This window comes from Anopheles bellator, chromosome 2, assembly GCF_943735745.2.
Source record: "Anopheles bellator chromosome 2, idAnoBellAS_SP24_06.2, whole genome shotgun sequence".
In the NCBI taxonomy this organism is placed as follows: Eukaryota; Metazoa; Arthropoda; class Insecta; order Diptera; family Culicidae; genus Anopheles; species Anopheles bellator.
The window spans coordinates 37010060-37035981 of NC_071286.1; the positions used below are offsets into that span (position 1 = coordinate 37010060).

The 25922-nt window shown below is 49.9% G+C and overlaps 1 protein-coding gene across 1 annotated transcript; it reads left to right on the forward strand.

The window, feature by feature from the left end:
- Positions 1–1891: 1891 nt before the first annotated feature.
- LOC131209045 (mitochondrial pyruvate carrier 1) lies at positions 1892–3767 on the forward strand. Its single transcript, XM_058202016.1, has 3 exons — positions 1892–2075; positions 2285–2494; positions 2550–3767. Exons 2-3 carry the CDS (start codon positions 2326–2328, stop codon positions 2735–2737), a joined length of 357 nt encoding a protein of 118 aa, XP_058057999.1. The 5' UTR covers positions 1892–2075; positions 2285–2325; the 3' UTR covers positions 2738–3767.
- Positions 3768–25922: the final 22155 nt, after the last annotated feature.

Sequence of the window (25922 nt, forward strand, 5' to 3'; positions counted from 1 at the left end):
TCTTTTTGCGAGCGTTCATGTGACTAGTACGGATCATGTCCGCCGTGGGTCAGTCAGTTCAGACGGTCTGCAACCTACCAGCAGCAGTCAGCGGGGAAAGGCCAGAACCTCTCATCTTTCACGATTCCTCGTTTGCGTCGGACGCTCTGGTGCTGAAAAGGCCGACCGACTGTGCATATTGTCCGACCGACAAATAGCGATGGCCGACGAATGGTAGCGGACTGGACTGGTAGGTTCGGTTGTCCACTAACAATAAAGCAAAAAAAAAACATTTTCTCATGCAACAACACGGAGCAAACGGTGACGTTCAGCCGTGGCAGTCGCAAAGGAGCCATAAATCAAACGTAAAGTTGCGAAAAAATTCTCCTGCAAAGGAAGTCGCGCCGAAAATGAGCGGCAGAGCAGTACAGGAACACACCGTGGGCAAGAGTTACAGACCGCGCACAGCAGTGGTGACAAACAGAGACCGAAATATCCGGATGGCTACGCCGTGAACAGGATCCTCGCGGAGAGAAGCGCAAGGACAGAGCAGAGTGCCATTGCGCTCGGGAACGAAAGAAAGCGGTGGCAATAAAACAGCGAAAGACGAAAAAGAGACAAAAGAAAACAAGGACAAGAAAAATTTATTCATTTCCTATTTGTATTAAGTCTTATGCGATTGAACAAATGATCGTCAGCATGATGACGGTGATGACGATGATTTGCCTGGCTAGACGGCCATCCTGCCAAGCGGTGTTGATCATGCCAAGGCACGGACCAGCTGGACCTATCGAGGCCCGTAGGCAAGATAGGGCAAGGGATTGGGGCGCAAGGTGGGTGCGTAGCGAAAAGGGGGAATCCGGAGAGAGGAACTGGAACCGTGCCAAGGATACGCGTTTCGGAAGATAGTGAGGTGTCATCTTCCTCTGCTGGCTTGATTACCAGCCCCTTCGCCCAGTCGATCCGTGCGATTCGATGGTCAAATTACGAAGTGCTGAGTGGCGGAATGTGCGTACGTTGTCATGCGGCTCAGGGAGCTGGCGCACGGAAAGTCCTCTAGGATGGCATCCGCAGGGGAAGCATTTAAATTTCAATAATAAGACAGTGAAAGGATGTAATTGTTGCTGGTCGAACACGATTTGCATTTCGACGTCTGAATTTCGATCCATGCTGCGTTCATGCTTTGTATTTTTAATGTTGGCACTAGGTTCAATCCTGCGCTTTTGTTAGACATTATAAAAGTAAATTAAAGCATCAGAGTAGTGCAGGTGTGGTTTGCAAGCAAGAATGTTATCTTTGGAAGCTCTTCTTTTATTTACTGTAGCATAACTTTCAATGACTTCTAATAAAACTCTAATATCTAATAAACTTCTAATAAAGACTTACGCTACCTTAAGCCGAACGAAATATTCCCATGAGCTGGATATGATGCGGTGTAAATTCTTCAACATTTCTGAGAGTTTCCATATGTATTTTCCGCCAAAATTTGGTTTAATTAGGTCATTATTTTCTTCAGTTTAAGTCGACGAATACTATAACATCGTTCGCATGATTATTTTTAGATTAATTGTAAACAATTAATCCAAAAACAATCAAAGTAGAAATTAAAAAAAAAGTAAAAGTAGAAAAATTAAAGAAAGGAGTTGAAGATGAATTGAATTGGTATTCCGTTTTCTTTGCATGTGTTTGGATTAAATTCATAATTTTATGTGTAACTCACGCGTTCAAGTATAATAAATAGCGAATATTTATTATAGATCCTCGAAATCATTATTTAAAATCATGCAAGCTTTTGAAACACCCTGTTGCCCTGTTTGAACTGTGTAGCTGCGAACAGTTGCGCAACGGCTGCATACGTAACTCATATGTTTGTGACAGCTGTCAGACGGAGTTAAATTTTGTTTCGTGCAAATATAAATAAAGCAAATTCTATTGGTCGTACGATCGTAATAGGTACTCTGTTAGTGCTGTTTGCGATTGTTGATATTTGCTTTCGTCATTTGCGCTCCAGAAGTGTGTGCTCGGAGTAGATACCGCAAATTGAAGCACCAAAATAGTCCGAAAACCAGCGGCGGCTATCGTCGGAATAAACTAAGGTGCAACCACGTTTCGTTTTCGCTTTTCGTTTCCATCATTCGCATTTTAGCAATCGATCGAGAAGGCAAGCTACTATCAACGGTTGATGTGCTTGATGATTACGCAAGAGCTGAATTCATTTCAATAACCTTTCAACCATCAGGGCCAATGGTTTCGCTGCAGACATTTAATTGATTTAATGGTGAATAAATTGATGTTTTTTCTCCAGCATTTGCAGAATCTGTCAACAGAGCAGCAGGACCAGCAGCAATGGCCGCAATGGGACGAAAACTTTTAAACAATCTGAAAAGTAAAGAATTTCGGGACTATTTGATGAGCACGCACTTCTGGGGTCCAGTGGCAAACTGGGGCATTCCGATTGCAGCCATCGGGGATTTGCAAAAAGACCCGAAAATCATATCCGGCACAATGACACCTGGTAAGTCGTACGCTGCTTTTCTTTAGAATTTGTTTTTAAATCATCATTTTTTCAGCTCTCTGCTTGTACTCGTTAGTCTTTATGCGTTTTGCGTGGAAGGTCCAGCCTAGAAATCTACTTCTCTTTGCGTGCCATATAACGAACTTTACCGCACAAAGTGTGCAAGGTGGTCGTTTCATCGAATACCATTACCTGGGTGGTAAGGCAAGAATACAGAAGGCTCAAGCGCAACAGGCTGCTTAAAGTTAGTGTGGAAATTTGTCCTAGACATCACATTAGCTCGAATTAGCGACTCAGGAGACGTAAACCATCAGATCGATTTATTTGCCTGCAAGAAGGTACAGTGCAGGCATAATATCCTGCCATTCAAGATAGGGACAGTGAAGCTTAGAAGAACATTTTCGCAAGATGTTGTGTCTTGTAAAACTGACCAAATTAAACGGTGCGAGTATCGTTGTTGAATGTAACCATCGACATGTTCAACTAACTTACAAGACATTGCTAAAATCAGCAAGCATGTGAAAGGAAACCTAAAAATAATATTGCAGTATATACTACTAGCAGGAGAACAAAGTGCGAGGGAATGGAGAACGCATAACGATTTGGGGAAAATGGTGCTATAGCAGAAGATCAACCAGACCAACTTGATACACGCTGAGCAACAGTTATACGGGAAATATTGTACCTGTCGGAGAATACCGTTCGATTTTAGAACATCGGGTTTAGTGTAGAGACATTCTTCATGTGCATCTGACCTAGGTGTATTTCTGCTGTGGCAGAGCGGTGCACCTGCTTCTGATAGAGTAGTTTTTTAGACAAATTTTTGCAGTTTTAAGCACGCGACAAATTTTCAAGCGCACAAATAATATACAACGGGGTTCAAGCAGACATTCGATAGTAATAGTAAAAGTAGTTCAATAATCAATCGCACGGTACTGACGATACGACGCAGGGACAAACATCTACCCTCCCGATAAATCCTGTTCTTCCTCATATTTTCCCATTTCATTAGACGGTACAGAATGGATGATGAACTGTGTGAAAGTCGAAACCGAAAGTTACACATTGCCCTGCCAAATATGAAATCACACGATATGGGCGGCGGAAGGAAACCATGATGCGTTGAGATTTTATAGTATACCTTTCATTTTCTCCAGTTATCGGAATACTGTGTACAACATCAGTTAAACCTCTAAGGTAACATATATTTTTTCTGTAATGTGCAGATTTCTGAGATATTTTTCGTTGACAATAAAGACAAATCTTAATCGCATCGTGTTTGCTCGTTTATTCACAAGCATCCGAACAAACCGAAAATGATTGTGCTAATGGATGCTAAGTGTAATATGCAGCAAAGTCAACATGTTTGGTGTTCTTGTTATGATCATATGTCTTCAGTCGGTCGACTCAAATTGTGGAGCGTCTTCCAATCCAAACACAAATACTATGCACACACAAGAAACAAACAAATTCGAGAAATTTGGCACCTTCTAAACTGCATTAGGAAGTTTCGCTCCAACCAGATGATGGCACTGGTACGATGATATATGATTTTGTGCTATTACCATATCCTCCTTTAGATTTGCTATTATTTCATTTTGACGAATTTTGTTTTATTTTGTATCATTGTTCATATATCATTGTTTTTTATGAACTGTAGAGATACTATAGAGAGCTGCATTGTATTCAAACAGAAGGCTGTTGTAAACAAGACCATGCCGAACACGAATTATGTATCATACAAAATGTGTTCGTCGATCGTAATAATATTTTTAAGCGAATTTTCCGTAACAGGTTTCCCTGCGAGTTTTCGTTCATGTCTTTTGTTAGTTGCCAACGGGTGTCTTGAAGCGTTCGATTTGTGCTTCCAAAGGAAAAAGAGATTCGGTGATTCGTTGGTGCTTTAGCAGGAAGTTAGTTTACATATTTTTTCCGTCATTTTACATTTAATTTTTAATACCTTCTCCGAACGAGCATGACGGTGGTAAACTGGAAGAGTAGTTGAGCACAGTTAAGCACAAGAGTTCACATTTGGCAAGCTCACCGACAAATGCCATCTCTTTTTAAAATACATTTCACGTACATTTCACTCCATTTCCGGGGTTCAATCTCCCATGGTATATTATTGTCAAGGACTGTTTTGCCATCGGAATATCCCAATCAGTCGTGATTCGTTGGATTGCGAGCATTGCAAAAGTGGCTGTTAATCGGTTTCAATCGGTCCAGATGGATTCTTACACCAAGTTGGTGCTTCCGTCGCCCCGAGCTTGGATTAGTTGGGGCACACGTCGTCCTTTCGAGAGCTTTCCACCAGAAGCTCGCCAGTTAGCTCGAAAGCTCTCCTTCGTCCCTCGTGGATGCTGTGTGCTTGTGTGCAGCATAGAACGTGCGGGAAGGGGGGCAGTAAGTGAGCAGCCACCGGCGCCGCTGCCGTTGCCACCACCGGAACGAAATAGAACACATCTCCGTTCGCGGCTCGAAGGGAACGTGCGAAAAGGTTGCACATGCGCGCGTACCGGACTGAGCCGAACACACAGCGGTGGTGCACGGCTCCGCGCGAAACACTAGGGCGCGCTGGTGTAGGTGTGTTGATAAGGAGCCGCTCCCAGTCCGTGTGCCGATACGGGGCATCGACGAGAAAACTGACCCTTTTCGACGGCTGTCGCCTGCGAGAGGACGTGTGCCGTTTTTTCGCCAGCCTCATCTCTCGGCCCCGTCGGCGTTCGCCGGTGGTGTGTGTGGCCGTTGTTGTGCGGCGCTTTCAGCGTGTATGTATGGTGTGTGGTGGGGGCTGGGTGATGGAATCTAAGGCATTGTAGCAGCGGCGGCACCAGAGAGCAAGCGAACCATACGGCCGCGCCAGAGTCGTCTGAGTGCCGAGTTAGTGTGGTCGAGTGACGGTGAAGAAGCGGGACTTACGAGAGGACTTCTCGACTGCTCGTAGTGTGTCGGTTAGTAGACCGTGCGCTGTTAGGACCGACCTGGGCGAGCGAGCGAGTGAGTGGGCAGAGAGTGACGCTGAGGGCGAAATGGTGGTGGTGGTGAAATTTGAAAAGCGTTTTCGGTTTGAAACACCACAACGTAACGGAGCGCTGACTACTAAGGTGGAGTTGATTCCCGTCCCGAAAAGTTGACTGGCTGCCGACAGACCGTGACACCCCAAGGGCTCCATTTACCAGTGCGACCTCCAGTGGGCCAAGTGTCCCCGCATCGGCAGGATCCGTGTGCCAGCCGGACTACGGACTGTTGGCGTCCTTCTTTTCAGTGTGGGTAGACGGTTGTGTGGAGTGCAGAACGGGAAAAAACGGTGGCAGAAAGGTCCCCGGATCGCGGGGGCCCAATTCAGTTGTGCCCTGGTCCCTGCCCTTGCTTGCGGTCCAAGACTTGGCTGCTGGCACGCCCTGAGCAGCGCTGGCAAAGTCGGGTGGCAAACGCGGACGCGTGGTGCATCGAGCCGTTCGGGACTCGGGCGAACAGGACTCTTTTTCTGGGCCAAACCCAAACAGGGAGTCAGTGCGTGCGTGCATGCGTGCGTGAGTCCTGATCGCTTTACGGGCGTGTGCCGCCGTGTGGAAAACCGTTCTGCACAGGCTGAAGAAGCTGAAGTCCGAAGCACGACAGAGACAGGTGGCGCAGTGCAACGGTTGCACGCAGAAGCGGGACGGCGCCTTCAGGATAAAGAGAGCACCAGCAGCAGCAGCAGCACGAGAGAAAGCTCAGGATGTGTGTATGGGTGCGCAGATAAGCACTAACGCGAGAGAGGCCATGGCCTAGTGTGAACCTGCCGTACCAACCGTTTTCCGTGAGGATAATCGCAGGACGGTCGCTTGAAACGGTTCGAATTATGCCCGAAAACGGGTTGTGCGATTGGTTTTGATTGTGGGCCACCCGGCCACCGTGCGTTGCAGTTAGAGTCCTGAATGCCTTAGCAAGCAGAGGCGTTCCTTTGCTGTGGTGTGTGCGGCGTGCGTGATCTATTGCGACAGCGGCGGTGCGTCTGGGTGTAGTCCTTGCGTTTCGTTGGCGAAGGCTCTCTCTCTTTTTCTCTCTCTCTCTCTACCTGTCCTACTACTGTTCCCTCTCACTCTCTCACGCTCTCTCTCTATCCGCTGGGCCTCTTTTTCTGCCAGCGTTTAGTGGGGGGCTCCAACAAGCGCCTCTAAGCCATTTCAAGCCACATTCACAAGCAGCAGGAGCAGCGGCGGCGACAGCGCGGCCCATTGTGCGGAGGCTCTGCAGCATCATGAATGAGAAACGCGCTTTCGGAGAGAGAGAAGCGATGATGATTCGAAGCCTTCTGTGCCCTCCTGTGTCCCTACAGGAGTTCGGTTGTCGACGGCGAAGACGTGTAATGGGATCACCACTGTCCGCCCGTCAGTCAGTGTGATAGAACAATAATGAGCGAAGGCGAAGCGCGACACTACGTATCGTCCTCGCTAGAGATTGATTTGAAACAGATTTGAATACTTATCGGTTACACGGAGCGCTGTGGACGCAAAAACTGGTCCAGCTCCGGCCTCGATCGGCCTCGTCCTCGTCCTCGTCGGTCGGTTCCGTCGTGATGTGATGTGCCATGATTCGGAAAGGGTAGCCCGTAACCCGTAACCGTTTTTTGTTTTGTTCGGGGTCGTAGAAGGTGTTTTTTTCGCTATTATCAAGAAGACGCCCAATTCTCCAACTCCTCCAGCGCTTATCTAACGGACGTGTTTACGAAGACTTCGGCAGAGGGTTCCCACCCGGGGCTGGTTTGCCATTGGCCAGGATCCGCAAGTTTATGTAATTTCGTTCGCCTCTCGGCTAATCTCTTGGTGGGGCTTGGTCTTGCTGGCTGGCTGGCGAAAGGAGAAGGTGCGCTCCAGTGTGCCCGACACCGACCATCCGTGATTAACCTGTGTATAGAGGTGTGAGTGTGTATGTGTAGTTGTAACTATGTGTCCGTGCGTGCGGGGGGAATTGGGACACAAAAAAGTCCCAAATGGGCAGCGGCAGCAGCAGCAGCAGCGAATTGCTGACAACTCCCTTTCATCTGTCAAACCGCGGCGAATACTCGATTGGGAGAGGCACTAGCTAGCGGTTGGGGGGGTGCGAGAGACAGATACGGCCGCACGGTGATACTAAAAGAGAGAGGGAGAGAGAGAGAGAAATCCTCTTGACACGTGAGAGCAATAAAAACACTATAAAAGAAGGCACGATTGTTGCAGCTAACCGAACAGTTCTTCAGTTCGAGAAGATGTGACAAGTGTACGCACGTACAGAGTTGGGGACGAAACAGTGGAACAAAAAAAGCAATGGGCGGCGGCGGGTTGCTAAAAATGTGTCACGGACTGTAGCCTCTCTCGTAGCGCGGTGCGTGAGAGTCGCCGCCAACGGCGAGCGAATCCTGCGAGAGCGACGATCCGTAGAGAGACGGAGCGCTACAGAGAGAGAGAGAGAGAGAGAGCAGACGATAGAGAGAAGCGAGAGTGGAACAAAGACAGCGGTACGGCGTGGCAGCGGATGTGAATATGTGAGTGTGCTGCTGCTGTGGGGCGCGGTGGTTTATGTCCGCGCCATCATCGAGGCCAAGTGTTTTCGCGAGGCGTTTCGCCAACGGAAAAGCAATTAAACGAAAAACTGCGTTCCGAAGACCTAGACCCAGAAAGGGAACGATGGGATGGAAATTCGGTTTTCCGATGCCTGCGTGGTGGGCAATGGGCGATCGTGAGGCCCTTGAGGCGCTGAGCACTGGGCCCGAATGAAACACCTGCTCATGGGCACCTCCGGTAGATCCGGTTGGAAAATCTTCGCCGTATCGTTTCGGAAGGTTGCATAATTTGACTGTCTACTCTCGTCTCGCCACTGGCCTGACTATGGCCGTACGGTGAACAGGACGCCGGTAGCGCAGCATGCCACGGTCACGGCCCTGCCCAAAAAGAGCTTCCATTTTTCATCTCTAATTTCTTCAGAGCCAGCCCATCCATCTCACGGGGCACGTTGGGCTGTGCTGTGCGGTGCTGGGGTTGTGAGGGCCCCGTTCGCCAATTCGTATCCTTTGCGTCAACTCAAACTTTCGACGGTCCGGTCCGGACCGGACGGACCGTCCCTAATTTGTAAAACTTCTGAGTGACATCCACTGCGTGGCGCAGTCCGAGGGCGCCTCATCAATCACGTTCCGCGGAGCGGGTGAGGCGCGTAACGTGTAACGTGAAAGTGACACCGAAGTTCGAGGAGAGGTGTCCACTCTTTGCTTCGCGGAATTACTTCCAGCATATCGCCCACGTCACGTGTGACGATTGGCTAACTTAGGACAGTGGTTTACAGTGGCTATCGCGGTTCGGGAATATTAATCTCTGTTGCTTTCTGTAACGTTGTGTTTTTACGGACGGGTTTCCATCACTGGAGCGTGTGCGTGCGATTAAGGACCATCAGTTCGACGACAGCCTATGGGCGTGTTTATTTTTGCTCCGTTGGCACACATTGGTCACTCTGCAACCTGTTCGGGGAACCCGAAACGTAGAGTGTAGAATATGCCACGCGACAGGACACACTACTCACACGGCGCCCGAGCAGAACGATAAGAAAATCGAACTGTCAGATGTGACAAATTGCCTCCCACGGTAAACGGGGGTTCGGTGTCGGAGCGGATCGGAGCAACCTTTTGTCAATCAAGTCCGAGCCTCCCCCGCGACGGACAAAGCCCGGGCATCGGTGATGGCGGTGTCCGAAATGGACCGATGGCAAAAGACAAATAAGAAAGAAAGAAGGACACGAAGACATATGTCCGCCGGTGATGACGGGCCCTTTGATCGGACGGCGGTGACAGCTACCGATGGACGGCCGCCGCTGATCACCCGGTGATGGGCCACTTTTATCGACTCAAGGAATGGCATCGCTCCGTAGCGCTGGAGTGGTGCCAGGTTTTGTGGACTATTTTCTGGGGGCTATCTGTCAGACAGCCGAGAAATGGATTGGAAATTTGTGTTCTTCTTGTAGCTTTCAGTTCACCGCATGTTATTCTGTTATCGAGCCAACTTGGACTTTGGAGTCCTACTCCGGTGCTGCCCTGTCAGCTGAGTGTCTGACCAATTGTCCCTCGAAATCTTCAATACCTTCTTGGAGTGAAACGTAGTTCTCTAAAGTAATGGTCCCTGTTGACCGACCTGGAACGAATCCCGGTTCGGGGATACCAGCTAGAGTAGTGCCGTTGTTTTGTATACTAACCGACATGAGATGAAGTCTGTGGCATCGAGTTTTTATCGAGTCCCGCCATATTTAGTCCCGCCGGTTCAGACGGCGCTGGCCGGGAGTTTACGATGCCGCCCATCAATCATCACTAAACATCTGATCGGGATGGTTTTTATGGCCCCACCGCGCACCGGTCCCGCTCGCTGGTCGCCTGCCGCTACACTTTCTCATTTACTTAGGCGCGTATTAGGTTGTTTATGGTTGGCCGGGGACACCCGGCGTCGGGTCGCAGGCATGTGTAGAGAACACCTCTCCGCCCATTGCTATTGCCTATTGCTTCCAAGTGGGTCGTTCCGTGTCGATGTGCCCGGAAAATGATAATGGAGTTTTATCACCCCACCGTACGCCGTACGCCGAGTCAGTGGCCGACACTAACCCCTACGGCACACCTGCTCGCTGGCCGAGGACGAGCCCGGCCTATGCATACCGAGCCACCGGTGTATGTGTCGAAAGCCTTGGGGAGCCTTCCTCAGCAGTCCAGCCCGTCCTTGCCTGCGCTCCGTGCGGAACGGCCTTCTTGCCATCGTTTGGCACGTTGAAGTGAGTGAGCAATTGACTTAAGGGCACTGTTTGCGAACGAAGGAACACAACAAAAGTGATGAAAGTGATGTTTGCGCTTACCAAGCGGCCCGAAAGATGGCCGCTAAGCGGAACCGATTCGCGTCAAGAGGGCGAACCGTAAACCGTAAGAGTCGTAAAGTCCGGGGGGCGACATTCGAAAAGCAAGGAAGACGGAAGCAAGGCTCGAAGACCCTTCAGCACCGCCCTGGAGCACCGGCGGCACGGCACGCTCCGAAATCACGGGGCCAGCGGCCGGAATGGAGCTGGAGCGTCGCCGGCGCCGCCGTTCAATTCCATTCGATTCCGTGCGCGCCGTTCGTGTCCTTCCAAGTGTCGTTGGTGGACGGACCTTCAAACAGTTTACACCCCACATTACTGGAGCCCTTCAACTTGCAACAAACTGTATGTGAATGGATGAACCACCGTCAAGCTTTCGGGTCCCGTTTCGACGTTCCCGATCCCGGCGTTCACGATTGACGCCCGGAAGCGCTTCGTGGGAGTTTTGAGACATCTGTATCCCCGCCTAACGGGGGGGTGGAGTAAGATTGATGGCTGGAGGGCGCTTATTTGTTGGGATGTGTCTGTTACGTAATAGATATAATGTGATTCCGTTAGTCGAGTTTTCGAGTTTTCGCATGACTTCCACACTGTCACATTGTTGTCAGCATCGCTCTCTCTCTCTCTCTCTGTCTCTCTTTTTCTTCATATCCCTTTCTCTCTCGGGCTCTCTCTCTCTCTCTCTCTGATTTGGTTGGCTCGCCGCTACTCGGAGTGTTGCCCAACGATAAGAGCTCGCACAGAGGCACACTTCTTACGACAATGACTCAAAATAAGGCTCACTGATTCATTACTTAACGTTAAAGTTGTCGGCCTCCGTCTAGGTAGTTGGTTGAGGGCCGTGTGACACTGTGCGAGGCGACTTGCCGCACTAGCAGTGCTAGGATCGCTCGCAGATCGCGGTGCAGTCGAGTGAAACAACGAAAGATAATAAGTCATTCCGGGTGTCGGGTGACAGGCCCCGGAGTTCCGGGGCCCCTGGTGGAGGCGCCTGGTTAATTATTCCATCAAAGCGAGATTGAAGTGAATCCGTGCGCGAAAGCGAAGATGTTGATGGATGTCGGGGCGCACAAACGGGGTTGCCAACTGCCAAACAGATGGGGACCAATATGTGCCCGGCTGCCCGGCCCGAGCTGAGCTTGATAAATGATGGTCTGGTGTGTCTCGGTGTCGTTACGCACCGAGACCACCGAGAGGTGCACACGGGTTAGATAGGGTCGGATTAATGAGATCGGATCTGGGGCGGGATCTATGGGATCGTTCGGCATATTTAGAGGCGACCTCTCAGTGGGGACCAAGTCGTGTTGTGTCGTGGCAAGCTTTAATATCTTGGCCTCGGTGGGAGCTGGGGATGGGTTTCCTTGGGTTGAGCGGAGTGTCTGAACCACTTGCACTTGCACAGACAAATCGTTTCCGTTCAAATCCTCGATGACAAAGTACGTTCGGTTTGGTTATTTGGGCTTTGCGTTAAAATCGCATTCACATTGTTTGTAACCATTAGATACTAAGCATACTGCGAGTTATAGCGAGAGAGAGAACAGCGCCTCGCATGTCAAGGAAAATGTCGTTCCAGGGGAAGTACACTTACCGCCCAAGTGGACCCAAGTGTTGAAGAAAGGGGAACAAAAAAACACGATATCAAAGACCGGTGGAAGCGCAGAGAACGGCAGCTCATTACGACGATGGTCGTGGTTCGTGCGGCCTACTACTAGACAGGCTATGAAACGGTAAACAGGAGTAGGCTATGCTAAACTACGCCACAAGGCAGAGCGAGAGAGAGAGAACGTGGCGTGGTCGCACCTGTCGAAGGAACGGGAACGTCCGGTCCGTCCCGGTTGGTAGTATTTTCCTATCGTCGGATCGGCCGAAAAACGCACGTGTGTGCCGCAAGACAACGCCGAAAAGGACACCCTGGATTGGTGCAGTGTCGAATGCCGTTCAAAATGCCGTCAGAGCGATAGAAAGGATTCCCAGTGGCAGTGGCAGACTGGGATTCTTGTTGGCCCGAAATGGAACCATCATCACCATACACAGCTGTGTATGGTGACGCCCTGCTATGGTTCGCACACACACATACACACGCGCGCCGTCACAGGACAAAAGCTCGGAAAGCAGTGCTCCGCTCCGATGTCTGAAATTGCAGTCTACGCAAAGGACACGACACGGCGTCTCTCGCTCTCGGTGCTCTCACTCTGCACACAGCGCACACACTCAAACGCGCCGCTTACACACAGCAGAGTACGTGGGGTCTCTCTCTCTCTCTCTCTCTCTCTCTCTCGCTTTCGCTAACTCTCTCCGACTCCTTAGCTCTCGGTAAACAGTCGTTAGTCGGGGGATGCTGAGCAGCCTCTGTTATTGTTGTGTTGTGTGGATGGTATGTGTGCGTATGGGGGGCTTGAGTAAAACACATGCTTGCAGCAATTGGTGCTTCGTGATCTCTCCGCGCTCTCCCCGTTGGGGCGCTGCGTTTTCCGCTTTCTAGCGCGCGCCCAGCCCATCGCGCCTCTGACGTGGTGGGGCGAGCGATGGGTGGTTCGGTGATAAACACGCGCGATAGGACCGCTTTCGACTGTGTGCGTGCGGTACTCGGCCGAGATTGCTCCCGAGCGCGCTCCCCAACTCTGTCACACTTCGCGGGACTCGCGGGTTTCAGTTCGTTGTTTTAGTAGTTCGTCTCCGCAAAGCATCTGCCCTGTCGCGCGGACTTGGGTGTGTAGTGGTGTGGTGCACACGTTATCAGTGACCTTTTTCCACGCACTCTCTTATCAGACGATCCGGTCCCAAGGAGGTCCATTTCGGGAAGAAAACGTCGCCTACCCTGAGGGAACGCCAGGGAGCGAGGCTCACGGATCGGAGGTGTGCGGAAGGCCAGTTGAAGTAATGGTTCGTTAATTTGTAGCTCTAGAATGCAGCGGAGAGACCGCGAACAATAGGCAAATCGCAAGTCGGGCGGGTCCACGGCGGCCATGAGACAGCGGAACCCTCAGTGAGGAGCAGAACGGAGCAGCGCTCGACCCGCGCGATGGCGACACCCGATGGGAAGTGGTGCAGTGGATAGTGTGACTAGGGAAAGTGCGAAAAAAGTGAAAAAGCCCAAGTGACAAGTGAGAACGGCGGTGCGGTGCGGGCGGATGCGGAACGAAAGTGAACGGAAGTCAGCGTAGGCCTCCTGTCGGCGTGGCAGGCTTTTGGGGCCGTGCGTGTCCATGCGTGTCCGACAGCGACCGGACCGACCCATCGAGTCATCGCGTGGGTAATTAAATTCTCCAAACAGTGATTAATCACAGCGCGGCTCGGCTGTGCTTGTGAGTGTGGGAAGCCGCACGATGGCCCCAAGATCGGCCTTTGACTCCTGACGACGGCCCGTTCCCTGACGAGACTACCTGGCGGCGTTGGCCGGTGGATGCGGCTCGGCTCGTCAACGGCAACGGCGACGACCCCCGTGTCCCACCCGGAGTTGGTGGTGGTGCGAGCCGTGACGGAGACGTGAAGTGCATAATGGTTTCCCTCGAGCCGGCCGGCGGTAGTGTAATTAGTTCGAAAGACGAACCAAGAGCGCCCTCTGCAGTCGTTCTGGAGGAACCGCTTTCGTAGTACCCGGCGTAGTACGAGACCTCCCCCCTAGTGAAACAAAACGGTGGGTGGTGAAGGAATCTCCCCCCCCTCCTCGGTGGTGGAACAGTGAGCAGTGGGACCGAAATGGCTGCCCGATGCTACCGCCAGCAGCAGCTGCGTAGCAGGGAGTGACGTGGGTGTGTGGAGTGGCGGGATTGGGGCGTGTTCTGTAACTGTAACGGATCGGTCCCATCGGTCCGAGACCGCCGCCCAGTAGTCCCCAGGATCGGACGGACGGTGTCGGAAGAAGAATTGGTACACGCAGGAAACGGTGCCAGTGGAAGTTTGAAGTGACAGCGCATTCGATCGTGTAGATCGTTCGAATCGCGTCGAGGTCGATCGGAAGGCGCTATAAGGATTATTCGGGTGTTCGCGTGCTGATCCCAATTCATGGATTCACGGAAGTGCGGAAGGCACCCTTCGACCTAGCCAATGACGGATATCGATCATCCGTACGTTATGTGGTAAGTAAAAGTTCCAAATACTAGGCTGTTCAATAAGTTCGTAGCCTCGAAAAGAAAAATACATTTTTACGGTTTGAAATACACGTTATTATTCAGTGTGGCCTTCCTGAACATCAATACACTTGTTCCCAGGAGACACCAACTTATAAACTCCATCCTTGGAGTGACAATCTGGGAGGGCTTCAAAATACGCTTCCGCAGCTGTTATGACGTCATCATTTGATGAAAAACGATTTTCACGCTTAATTTTTTTTAGGTCTGAAAACAGATGGAAGTCGCTAGGGGTCAAATTGGTATATTCCAGCAATTTGAATATTCCAGCAATTCATGAATTTTTGCCATCTTGAAAATGCTCTTGTGACAGGGCTCATTGCCCTGATGAAAGAGGATGTTTTTCTTCTGCAAACCGGGTCTTTTTTCATGAACATTCACTTTTAGTAGGTCTAGAATGTTATAACAATACTCAAAATTTATTATTTTAACAATTCGCAAGTAATCCGCTAGCAAAATTTCATTCGCATCCCACAAAACTTATACTAACATACTTTTAGGCAACTCGTTTGGGCAAGACGAACTCGTTTTGGGCTCGAATAACCAGGTTCACACCACTCTTTAGCCACTTGTTTTGATTCAGGATCATAGTGATAGACCCAAGTTTCATCCACAGTGATGATTCAATGCATAAAATCCACTTTATCCTATCGAAAACGCTTTAAGTGTTGTCTAGAAAGATGCATTCGACTGCGTTTTTAGCGAATTCGGTACACATTTTGCTTTCTGAAAGCCAAAACTTCAGTCAAAATATTGGTTATACTGCTCAATGAGATGGCTAGGCCGTATACTGTATATCTTTTAGTGATTCGACGATTTTCCGATTCGACATCCCGTAGTTTTTCTACAATTTCATGTGTTGTGCCTGTTTTTTGATGTTTTTGACATGGATCGTATTGAAGGCTACTACGACCACATGTAAACTCAGAAACCCCCTTTTAACCCCTTAATTAAAGCTGAAGAGTCCCTGTACACTTTCAACGTTCGTTCATAAATCTGTTTTGTTTTTGAACCTTCGAAAAATAAAAATTCAATCGATGGACGATACTTGATTTTTTCGATTGTAAAAAATATTGGACACTTCGACACTAAATGGCTTGTAAAAAACAAATGCCCGATTGAAATGAAACTTCACATACGTTCAAGTGATTCTTCACTCGTGATTTCTGTACCAATATGACCAAAAAATTAGGCTCGAACTTATTGAACACCCCAGTACTTCCAGTATTGGGATTCCGCGAAGATGGGGCCCAACACAACTGAAGAAGTTCCATTGTTCAGTTTTGAAGAAAAATGAACTGATGATGCCAGATCAAAATCCGCCATTCAACGAGTGGGTGCATTGGCTTCTCTTGCACGACGTGTGGGATTCTCAATCCCCAAACACGACAATTCTGCTTACCGACAGAGCCACCGAGGTGGAATTGGGCTTTTCAAATTTCGTACAGTTTGAGTTGAACACTCATCACATTAGAAATGAGTTTTCCCAATTTTCTGCAAGCGTATTGCGCACCATTTCGTAGGTGTCAAAGTTGTCAAAGTTTGTAAATATTTAGCTTATAAGTTCCAGAATGGAGTTGGTTGTTTTAAAAGTCAAGCAATAGGTCATAGTAATATGCTTGATGGCTCATCCTGTATACATGGAGGGTAGTTTGCTGTTGGTAGCTGATCGGATCAGAGATCAGCACACCTTTTGGGGTACCGAACTTGTCGGACTTAGACTTGGTCAAGCGGCGTTCGAATGGAGATGTTGGGGCTACACATTCTACACGCCCGCCCGTCTTGTTTCTGGATCTTCATCCCTCTTCGCCGTGCGGATGAAGTTTGGGCAAGTTGGACAAGGGCCCCGCTCACTGTCCCCGTCCTCTCCTTGTACACATATGTACTTAATCAGGTTCACCATCAAATTCAATCACCTACGGCCGACCGTGACAAGATATGCGGACTCCTCGGCCTCGGGTCGGGCCGGCCGCAGTGTCCGAGTGATAACGATAATCCGCCGGCTGTCCGTCATCATTTCGTTGATGGATTTGTTTTCCTTCACCCGATTAGAGCCATCTTTGTGTCCGTGTTGCTACGGCGGCCCGCTGGGAGGCCCGGATTTTTCGAGGGTCAATTGGGGGTAGTTGATGCAGAGTTCCTCTCTCGCCTGCGCGCTCTGGCACCCAAGTCGTCGGACGATCGGCCAAACGAGGACGGAGAGTGGCCGAGGGCAGAGCGTGCTCTGAATTGCTCGAAATGCGTCTTTAGAAATGTTCAATTGACGCGACGCGAACACGACGACACTCGCGCTTCGACCTCGGAGTCGGCTCGGATGGAAGGAATTGGCCGCTCCATCACCGAGCTGGCGAGTTGCATAATGGCGGGAGGGCGGGTGTGTACTATACTACATTACAAAATTAGATTAGACTTCCTGCGCCGTTGATTGGGCGGTTTTGGGCGTACAGAGATTGGCCTCTACGCCGTTACTCGCAGTGTGTCCGTCAGGATTTAACCGACCGACCGAACAGCGCATTGTGCAACATCGCGATCCACAGAACCGACGACTTTGAGGGGTGTTCGGACTTGCAGTTCGATAGCGGCCTCCACGCCTCCAACAGAAAGATCCCACAGTTCCGTATCGACTGGGCGACTGGGTTCCTGGGGCCATTCTTGCCCATGTAGGGCTAGGTAGGCAACCCTCAACAGAGTGTTCCACGAACCTGGACATGGCCACGCCGGGGAGAATGCCGGAAAATTACCATAGTAATAGAGTGGAATTTTAATAGCGCTTTGCGATTCATTTCATCATTCCACCGGCCCCCCACCGATGCTGTGGGTCCTTGCGCTCCTTGCTGACAGGTGCGCTACGCCGCGTCATATGCTGCCAGCCAGCCAGCGCCAACTGATCGATTTAGTAATCAACTCTCGAAGAAGGAATCAATTAAAATAGACCTGAGTGGCGGGCCGGGTCGTCGATCTTGAGCGGAGCACATTTTGGAAATTCATTCGTCTTTCGACCAAACCGCGGTACGCTTGACTGGCACAGCTGACTCTCTCGGTCGTGTGGCCGCTGTGGTTTCTTCTTCGAAACTTCGGAAAACACAATTTCCCAGCAGAGCCGAATAGAATTAAAAGAACCCTCCGTCAGCCGCCGCCGCCGAGGAGTAGAAGAACGAAGGACTATCGATTCGGTACACACAGAAAAACGGGGCTGGGGTCCGATATTAAACGGCGCTCGTTTTGGCTCGGATGTCACGCGGTTTTGATTCGCTGTCCGGATTTGATCCGTGGCGTGGCGTACCGTTTATGGAATGAATAAAATATGCAAATTACAGTCGATTATTTTAATTCATTTCGTTCTCTGTCTGTCGCTCCGTCTCATCATTCACACATCGTTCGACGAAGGCCGCCGGCAGTGTGTGTTTGCGTGTTGGGAAACTTTTGCCCGGCATCTCTCGAATCTGCATAATCGAGTGGAAAATGTATTCTCAAACACGGTCTGCTGGAACGCACTACGCACTGTTTCGATGAAATTGATTAACTGATCAATAACTTGGAACATCAAATCAGTTGCCGAGTGGAAGCCTGGTTTCTTGTGCCAGGACTCGGACCACCGGGCGCCTCCATAGCTCCGGGCTGGGCGGCACAAATTGAAGCCAGGCCCGTACCAGCCCACTATCGCCAGGCGCTCTGTCACTCTGGGAGCCGCGGACGTTGATTGACGAATGCAATCGCTTCACCGGAAGCGATTGGGTTGTGCTTCGGACAATTGTTTTAAGTTTTATGTGTCCCCGGTCCGGTGCATCGTTTCCAATTACGGTGGGACTCGATGGTGCGTGAGTCGACCGAGGCCGACATTGATTTGTTTTGCCATTTTGATTTGCCCAATCCTTCTTTTGCTCGCCGGGCTGTTCTTCCCCCTCACTAATGTTTCCACTTTTCACCGCTTTCCACTGTTTTTACAGGTTTCCGGGGAAGACACTTTTCTAGGCATTGCTGCATCAACGATTTGAAACGGACGATATGGTAAGTGTCAACAACCCCGGGGTATGTCCCACTACTGTGCTTAAAAATTCGGATCCGGCATTCCGATTGCAAACTGCTGTGCAAAGCGATGGCTTATAAAGAATTGGAAAAGGCTTATATTGAAACCACCAATTAGTAGGGAGTGTTAGAAAAATAAGGTCACATGATACAGGATATGGGTTGAACAATGGACGTGAAGCAAAATCCGTTTGTGATCCTCACTGTGTTATTGGGATAAACCACACAGTCCCGTTGATCGGAAGTCAGAATCCGGTCAGTAAGCGAAAGCGATACTTGTACATCGAAGCTGATCCGAGTGCTCGGCACGAAATGTGAGAATGTCCCATTGTTACATTTGAACAGTGGAGAAATTGTGAAGAATAATGATGAATGATGTATGATTATAATGAAATAAACCTCAAAGCTAACTTCATTCCGCTGACCCAAAGCTGGTTTCGAGGTTTGAACACAGCAGTATTTGAAGATATCAATGGTCAATGGAATCAATGGTATGCAGAAACTAACACAAATGTTTTGTTGAAAGAAGAGAACGTAAAAAGACGCCACAACTTTTCATGACATTGGGCCATCGAGAAGGCGTAAGGCTTAGGCATTCGAAAATCGATTGGAAAAGTAACGGAACAGGAAGAACTCGACCAAAAGGTTCCAAAGAAGAAGGTTCCAAAAAAGTGACCGGAAAGTGAATTTGAAATAACCGTTGATCGAGGGGATAAGTTTTGTTTTGATCCATCTCAACGAATACTGATGTGGTTTGATTGAAAAGCCTATCTTTGACATCTGTGTCCATTTTCAGGACGATACTTTAATTTTTCAAATACTATTGCTTGAATTGTGTTGTGCAGAACCAAGAAGGACAGAGTCCATATGGTAAACAACAACCAAGAAAGATTGTTTACATTTAGCAATGTTTAATTTGAAACTTGCAACTCTTCATCAAAGTAGCCCGTTATGGAGTACGTACTTGCTGCTGCCGAGAGTGTCGCAACAAGCCTTGGAGGCAAACGAGTCTTTCCAGGGTAGTGGTAATATTCAAAGAGCCCCGAGTGGAGGGATCGAAGTCACAGAACGAGTTGGTCACTTTTCGCTGACAGCCGCTGGACTGCGTTGGACGGAACGAAATTCTCGGCATGTTCTGGGCACAGTAGTAATACGAGCATAATAAGCGTAGCGACGGCGGTTGGGGTGAGCGTGAAGCATCTTTGGTCCCCCCCCTGGGGCGATGCTGTAAAAATCGACATCAGGTCGCCCCGTCGCAGAGCAGCGGAACCCGGTGCAGGAACCCTGGTTCCTTTAATGTCATTTTAATGTATCGCGATAAGACGGGCGCAATCGAAGCGCGCATCGCCAGGTCGACAGGTCGTCGCCAACGGGCTAATGACTGGCCCTGTCCCGCCTTACCCTCCCCCCCCCCCGGGAGGCCGGAAGCCCTCGGATAGAGCCCTCGCAAATCTGTCCAAGTGGCCAAGTGTGTCGGGTTTGAAGTTATGATTTTGAAACCGAGCCCTTCAGCCTGCCTAGGCCGTTCATCCTTGCTCTCGTGAGGATGAATGCGTCCCGTTTGGGCCACGCGGGATCGCACGGATCGCAGTTCGAAGCGACCCGAAGACCCCAAAATGGCGGCAGAGAAAGCTCAGTGAAAGAAGAAGTATTTTTTTGGTGGTTGTTAGTCTGTTTCATTCCTTATGCCACATCGTGGTCGTTGATTGGCTAGGTTTAGTTGGTTGGGTGATTGACAGGCGCATTACGTAGAGTGTGTGTGCGAGTGTGTGTCCTGTGCCCCGATCGCGCCATCGTGGCCTTGTGTTCTCTTGGCCGGGTAATCCGTTCGTGGACCATTTGATCTCGACAACTCTTCGACTCGACAACGAACTGCTGTTAGCCGGTGGGCTGTGCATAAGTGTTTCTCGACAAACATGCCGGAACATGACAACGGGGCTCAGATCCTGCCTCGGTTGGGCTGGACCGGGCCCTTACCCACTCACGTGCCTCGTTTACCGACTCATCAAATCATCATTCAACCGAACCGGAAATAGGTAAACTGATACGCGGGAGTCCCGGTGGGCTCGCGGGGAGCTGCTGCTGGAAGGAGGCTGGATGCGCCCACGAGTGTCCGCTCGAGAGCGAAGGGATGAATCAATAAGATAATGGCGCTGCTCGGGGAGCCTGGCAGTCCAGGCAGCAGCAGCAGAAAATCATGGGAAATCCCTCATAAAGTTTGTTTACACACTTTACTCCATTATTATGATTATATAAGTGTACTTCTCTGGTGCTTCTGCTGTCACAACTGGGCGAGTCGAGTTGCCGCGTGCCCGAGAGAGCGAGAGAGGGACAGTGGGAGAAAAATTGGAACGGCAGTTTGGAGAGCCATTCCCGAGAGAGAGAAAGAGAGTGTCGTCCGATCTCCGATTCGCTCATTGTAAACACGCCGGCACCGACTGCAAAGGAGAAAGAGAGAGAGAGAGAGAGAGCGAACGAAAGTGTGTCTTTGTGTGGGTGAGAAAGAAAGAGAGAGAGAGGCTGGATCCCCGAAGGAGATAGCACGTTCGCAGGAAAGCGCAGCAGCAGTAGGGTCGGGCTTTCGGGCACAGTATAACAGTTGGTGAGCTTCGGTGTTTCGAGCAGCTGCTCGAATGTCAAAATGCGCGTGCCACCGCCATTCAGTCAGCTTTGATCCTCGGGCGGGCGGAAAAGTTTCGTCTGCGAAAGCTCCGTTCGGGAGCTTCCGTTCGGTTGGGACGACTTCCCTCACTCCCCCTTCCTTCCCCTCCGCACATTCCTTCCCAGTGGGGATTACGTAACGCGTCGACGCCCGTGCCGTGACTACAGCTTCCGGTTTCTCTCTCTTTGCTTGCAGGGCACAGCATGGCCTCAGCAGTATCATTCATCGAGAGGACATGCACGCCGTTCCAGCACGCCAGCCCACAGCCGCACCCAGCGCATCGCTGCCACCGCCGCCGCCGCCGCCACCACCACTACTGCACGCCCCGCAACCGTTCCAAGCTGGACCGTTTCGGCCGCCGGACCGCCGGAGGAGCTGGCCAACAAGCAGGAAGACGACGAGGAGGAGCAGGAGCAGGAGAAGGCAAAGAGTTTGACGGGTGGCCCCACACGGGGAGCGGCGGAACCAAGGGGAAGCTGCGGCGCCGGGCCGCTCCGACCGAGCTCTCGCTGCGGCACCACCGCCGGAAAGCGCTGCCGTCGTCACTCGCCGGCGCTAGAAGAGCCGTTCCTGCCTGCCGCCCATGCCACCCTTGCCGCCGCCGGTTGCCTTGGTCCATTGCCTGGCGGGGCGCCCGGGCCCCGTTGTCCGCTGCCACCGCCACCACCTTGCGCGTCCGCGCGCCATCAACGAAGCGGCTGCAGCCTCGGGAGACCCCGGGTGAGTGGGTGGTCAAGGACTGCCGCCTCCGCCGCCGCCGCAGCAGCCACCAACGCACCCACGAATGCTTCCAACCAGCGAACAGTGAAGACGACCTACGTACGTTTGATAAGTGTAATAATAATTTTGATAACGCATACCGTAATGTTAAGCAACCTAGCGACGGCGAAGGAGAGGCGGAGGAGGAGGTGGAAGCGAAAGTGGAGCCGGGCAGCGGTGGCCGCAGCGACGCCGGTGGCCGCTGCCGCGAGCTGCTGCTCCTGTTTGTACGAATTTTGCTCGCCAGCCTTCTGTCCCTGTCGCCACGTGCGTCCCGGGCGCCCCCGTTGTTTGATGTCTCCGGCGCGGCCAACACTTCCGCCACGCAGGTCCTCCGGCCCTTCCCACTGCAGCCGTCGGCGCCCGCGGAGCCGGAGTGGCTCGAGCAGCGGAGTCCCGACCATCACCCGGCGGCCCCGTTCCGGCGGCGGAAACCGCGCCGTCGACGGTTCCCGGCGGACCGCACCCTACCCGAACCCCCCTACCGCAGGCGTGGTAGCCCGAGCGATGGCAGCACTTCCCTGTGCCACGTTTGCTGCGCTGACGGTGGCGATGAAAGTGGCCCAAGGACTAGTAGCCGGCGCGTTGGCCACAATGATGCCGCCGTCATCGACGCACCGGCGCAACACTACAACGAACCGCAACAGTTACGGCGACGACGGCGGCGGCGGCGTCGGCTGGCGCAGCTGTCAGCAGCGCGAGAAGTGGTCGTTGGCGATGGACACGGCGCCGGCGGCGGTCAGCGTTCGGTCGCCGACGGCGGACACCGAGTGGCGGTCGGGTTCCTCGGCAAGCGGAGTTACTGGCGCGTTCAGAAGGCGCTACGTGTGGTTCTGCCAGCTTTGCTCATTGTTAACATGTTCACATTTCTTCACGGAGGTAAGTGACGCACTCGTTTTTTCATTGTCGTTTTCCTTTTCACGAAGGCCGTTTAACGTTTTTATTTATTTATTTTGTCACTTATAAACCACAATTCAAAACAATTGAAAACTAAAATAAACTTTACGAATGAATGTGAAATTATGAATGACTCTGGTGAACATAGGACGAAACGGAAAAAATATTGTTCTAATTTGCCTTATTTGCTTCATTTGTGATGATGATAATGATGTTCGTAGCAATGACACATCCATTGTTTCTAGAATAGAATGTGGATTGTGATGAGTTCTACTGATTTTTGGCACTTCTTGCACTGCACTGACGGATTCGTTACGCCAATGCTTGATGACCAATGTTACAACCGAGTTGACACAATTGTGCCCGAGAAACAATGACAACCCAGCGTGTGTACTAAACAGCGAATAAAGCGTTGACATAGTTATAATTGTAATACTAATTAATTAATAATTAATAATATTAATTTGTATAAAACAAAGTATATAGTTGTCCTTAAGCTTTCCATTCTAATGAAAGCGAATCGGAATGTATTCAATACATTGGTTCGTTAGGAAATGTTGTAATTATGAATGAGAGTGTTAATTTCCTGTCGTCTGGCTGCCGTCAGTGTTTTTCTGTAGCCTCATAAATTCACTCAAGCTTCAGGAACAAGGGTCCCAAACACATTCCAATAGTAAGCGTTGACGGGTATTCAAGGTTGTTTAAATTTCTGTATAACAAATATGAATTGCACAGTGGAATTCTTCTGCGATAAAGTTGAAAATATTGTTCATTAAACTTATCACAAAAAGTGGAAGATCAGTGTTTGTGCAACATAATCATACTGGATAGTTTTATGCCTTTTGCAAGGTGTCCAATTCGTTGAAGGGTGCCCAATGTTGTGCAATGTGGCCAAAGCGAAAACTAAATACTTTATTCTGACTGCTCACGATGAGTCACTACAGAAATGATCCGCTGAAAACGTCCTTTGACTTACAAGTGTTGAGCCTTTTCGTATTTTCATATGATTTAAGACCACAGCTAGTTGGCTACTTTTCCAAATAACACCGATTCGATCAGTGATTGACCGACCACAAGAAGGTTAATTTTGACGTCAAATTTTTGAGAACGAAATTGAAACAAAACGAAAAAAATGACTCGGCGAACCTAGAATCACTTACAACCCCAGAAACATAAAATTATCAAAAGTGTGTAAGATTTGTGTTTTTTTCATAATAAAGAAAATTTTTTTTATTATGAAAATGTTCATAATAAAAAACAAAAATACACTTGTTCGTTTCAAACGCTCGTCTGGGTAGTAGTTATTGATACGGCCCGTTCCTTTCATCTAAGAATGAAAAAAATCTGTTTAGTAAGCCTAGATAATAACGCTTCAATTTTGGAGCTACTAAACCTTTTTTGCAAAAAATATGGCAACGAGCAGTTGGTATTTGGAGTATGGTTATTTTATTTAGTCCTTGTAATTGAAAGTTTATATGATTGCTCTGAACTACAACAAGAATACTTTTTCGATTACTTGCGAGCACCTTAACAATGTTTCAGGATATATAAACAGTTTTCTTATCTTAGGCCTTAATTTACAATTTTAATAGTGAACTTATCTGGATTGAATTTCATCTTTTAATTTTATACTGCTATTTAATACAACTATTAAAACCATTGTTTCGTACGATTTCTCACTCACAACAATTAGAACCATCGAAGCGCTCCTTTTGAGTTGCTGTAGGCTGAAATGAAATTTTGCCCCTTTGGAACAAACGAACCCGTTGCATCGGTTGACTGGTGATATGTGGCCGTTTTAATTATGAATGTTCTGTTGGGAGAGAAAAACGACAAACAACGCCGGCGGATGACGCCGTGTACGGCCAGCGCTAAGTTATGCTCTGCCATGGCCGCAACCAGGACTGTAACATGCAACATACTGGGTGCGGTAAAGACAAATGGAGTACACGACTTGTCAGCTTCACGCCAAACTCGCCGGCGATCGTCTGTCGGTGGCAGTCGGTCGGTGGCCGACGCGCGAAACGATGCATCATAGCGATTAGCAACGTACGCCGGTGCAGGTCCTTCCGATCGTTTGGCTCCGGTTCACACTGTCACTGTTGACACTTGAGTGATGCCTGCAATTGTGGTGTGTATCCGGCACGCGCTACGGATGGTACACGGAGTACAACGAGTCGGTGCGATTGGCCGCAGCATGGACTTATGCTGCGATCGGTGGTACTTACATTTTCCAGTTGTCAAGTTGGGAGGCTGCCGAGGCCGTTCTCTTTCTCGGCCGTAACGTGCATAAATTGCTGTGTGCAGAGTGTTCTTGATGCTTGAATTTAAACTATCAAAGTGCCAGTGTGAATGAACTAGAAATGAATAGTTGAAAGATTAAAACTTAATTATTCAATCTACGTGATGAATCCTCGGCCTGGCAGTGTACCGAATATGGTCAAATTTGCTTCCCACCGATGGCTTGTGTAATTTTCACTCTACACTTTGCATGATTAAAAGTTTAACCATTATTTAATTCTACTCTGATATTGAAAAGTCACAGCCAGCGAACCATTTTTGTGTGCTGTCTGCACAGGACTCTTGCATCCTTTCTACGGCCGAAAAAGCAGCAGCACGCTCTGGGAAGATACTCGCCAAATATGCGGTTCGTAGCCATCCGTCGATGCAGGACGGAGAAGGAGCAAAAAAATAGAACCGAGCCCGCCTGAATATTATGTGGATTACTTTGAGTCATTAAAACGGGGCATACCATTACCGGGTGCTCTGGGGCAACTCAAATGAGCAACAGGAAAATGAGTTTTCCGTGCCATGGCTTCAGGACCCCACGGCCTGTGGAAGTCTTTCTACCCGGCGGCTTCACTGCGGTTCCGTGCGGTTCCTCCAACCGACATGAGCATGCCGAGATGTGCAGTTGACGTGCTACCCAGGTTAAATATCATTGAGTGAGTCAGGATTTTCGTACCCTCCTCTGTGCGTGGTTTGTAGGTAAGAAGGTAAATAAACCGGGCCCTTCCTGTCGGGACAATTACACAATTCTTCTACACCCCGAATAACGCCCCGTGCGGAGAGTGCAGAGAGCTGGCCCGGCTCTTAGGCCTCACCCGGTGGG

What these genes read in the sequence shown, in the direction of transcription:
- LOC131209045 (XM_058202016.1), top strand. Translation starts at nt 2,326, where the DNA reads ATGGCCGCAATGGGACGAAAACTTTTAAACAATCTGAAAAGTAAAGAA. An exon ending in ATCCGGCACAATGACACCTG is followed by an intron (nt 2,495 to 2,549) that starts GTAAGTCGTACG and finishes TCATTTTTTCAG; the next exon opens with CTCTCTGCTTGTACTCGTTA.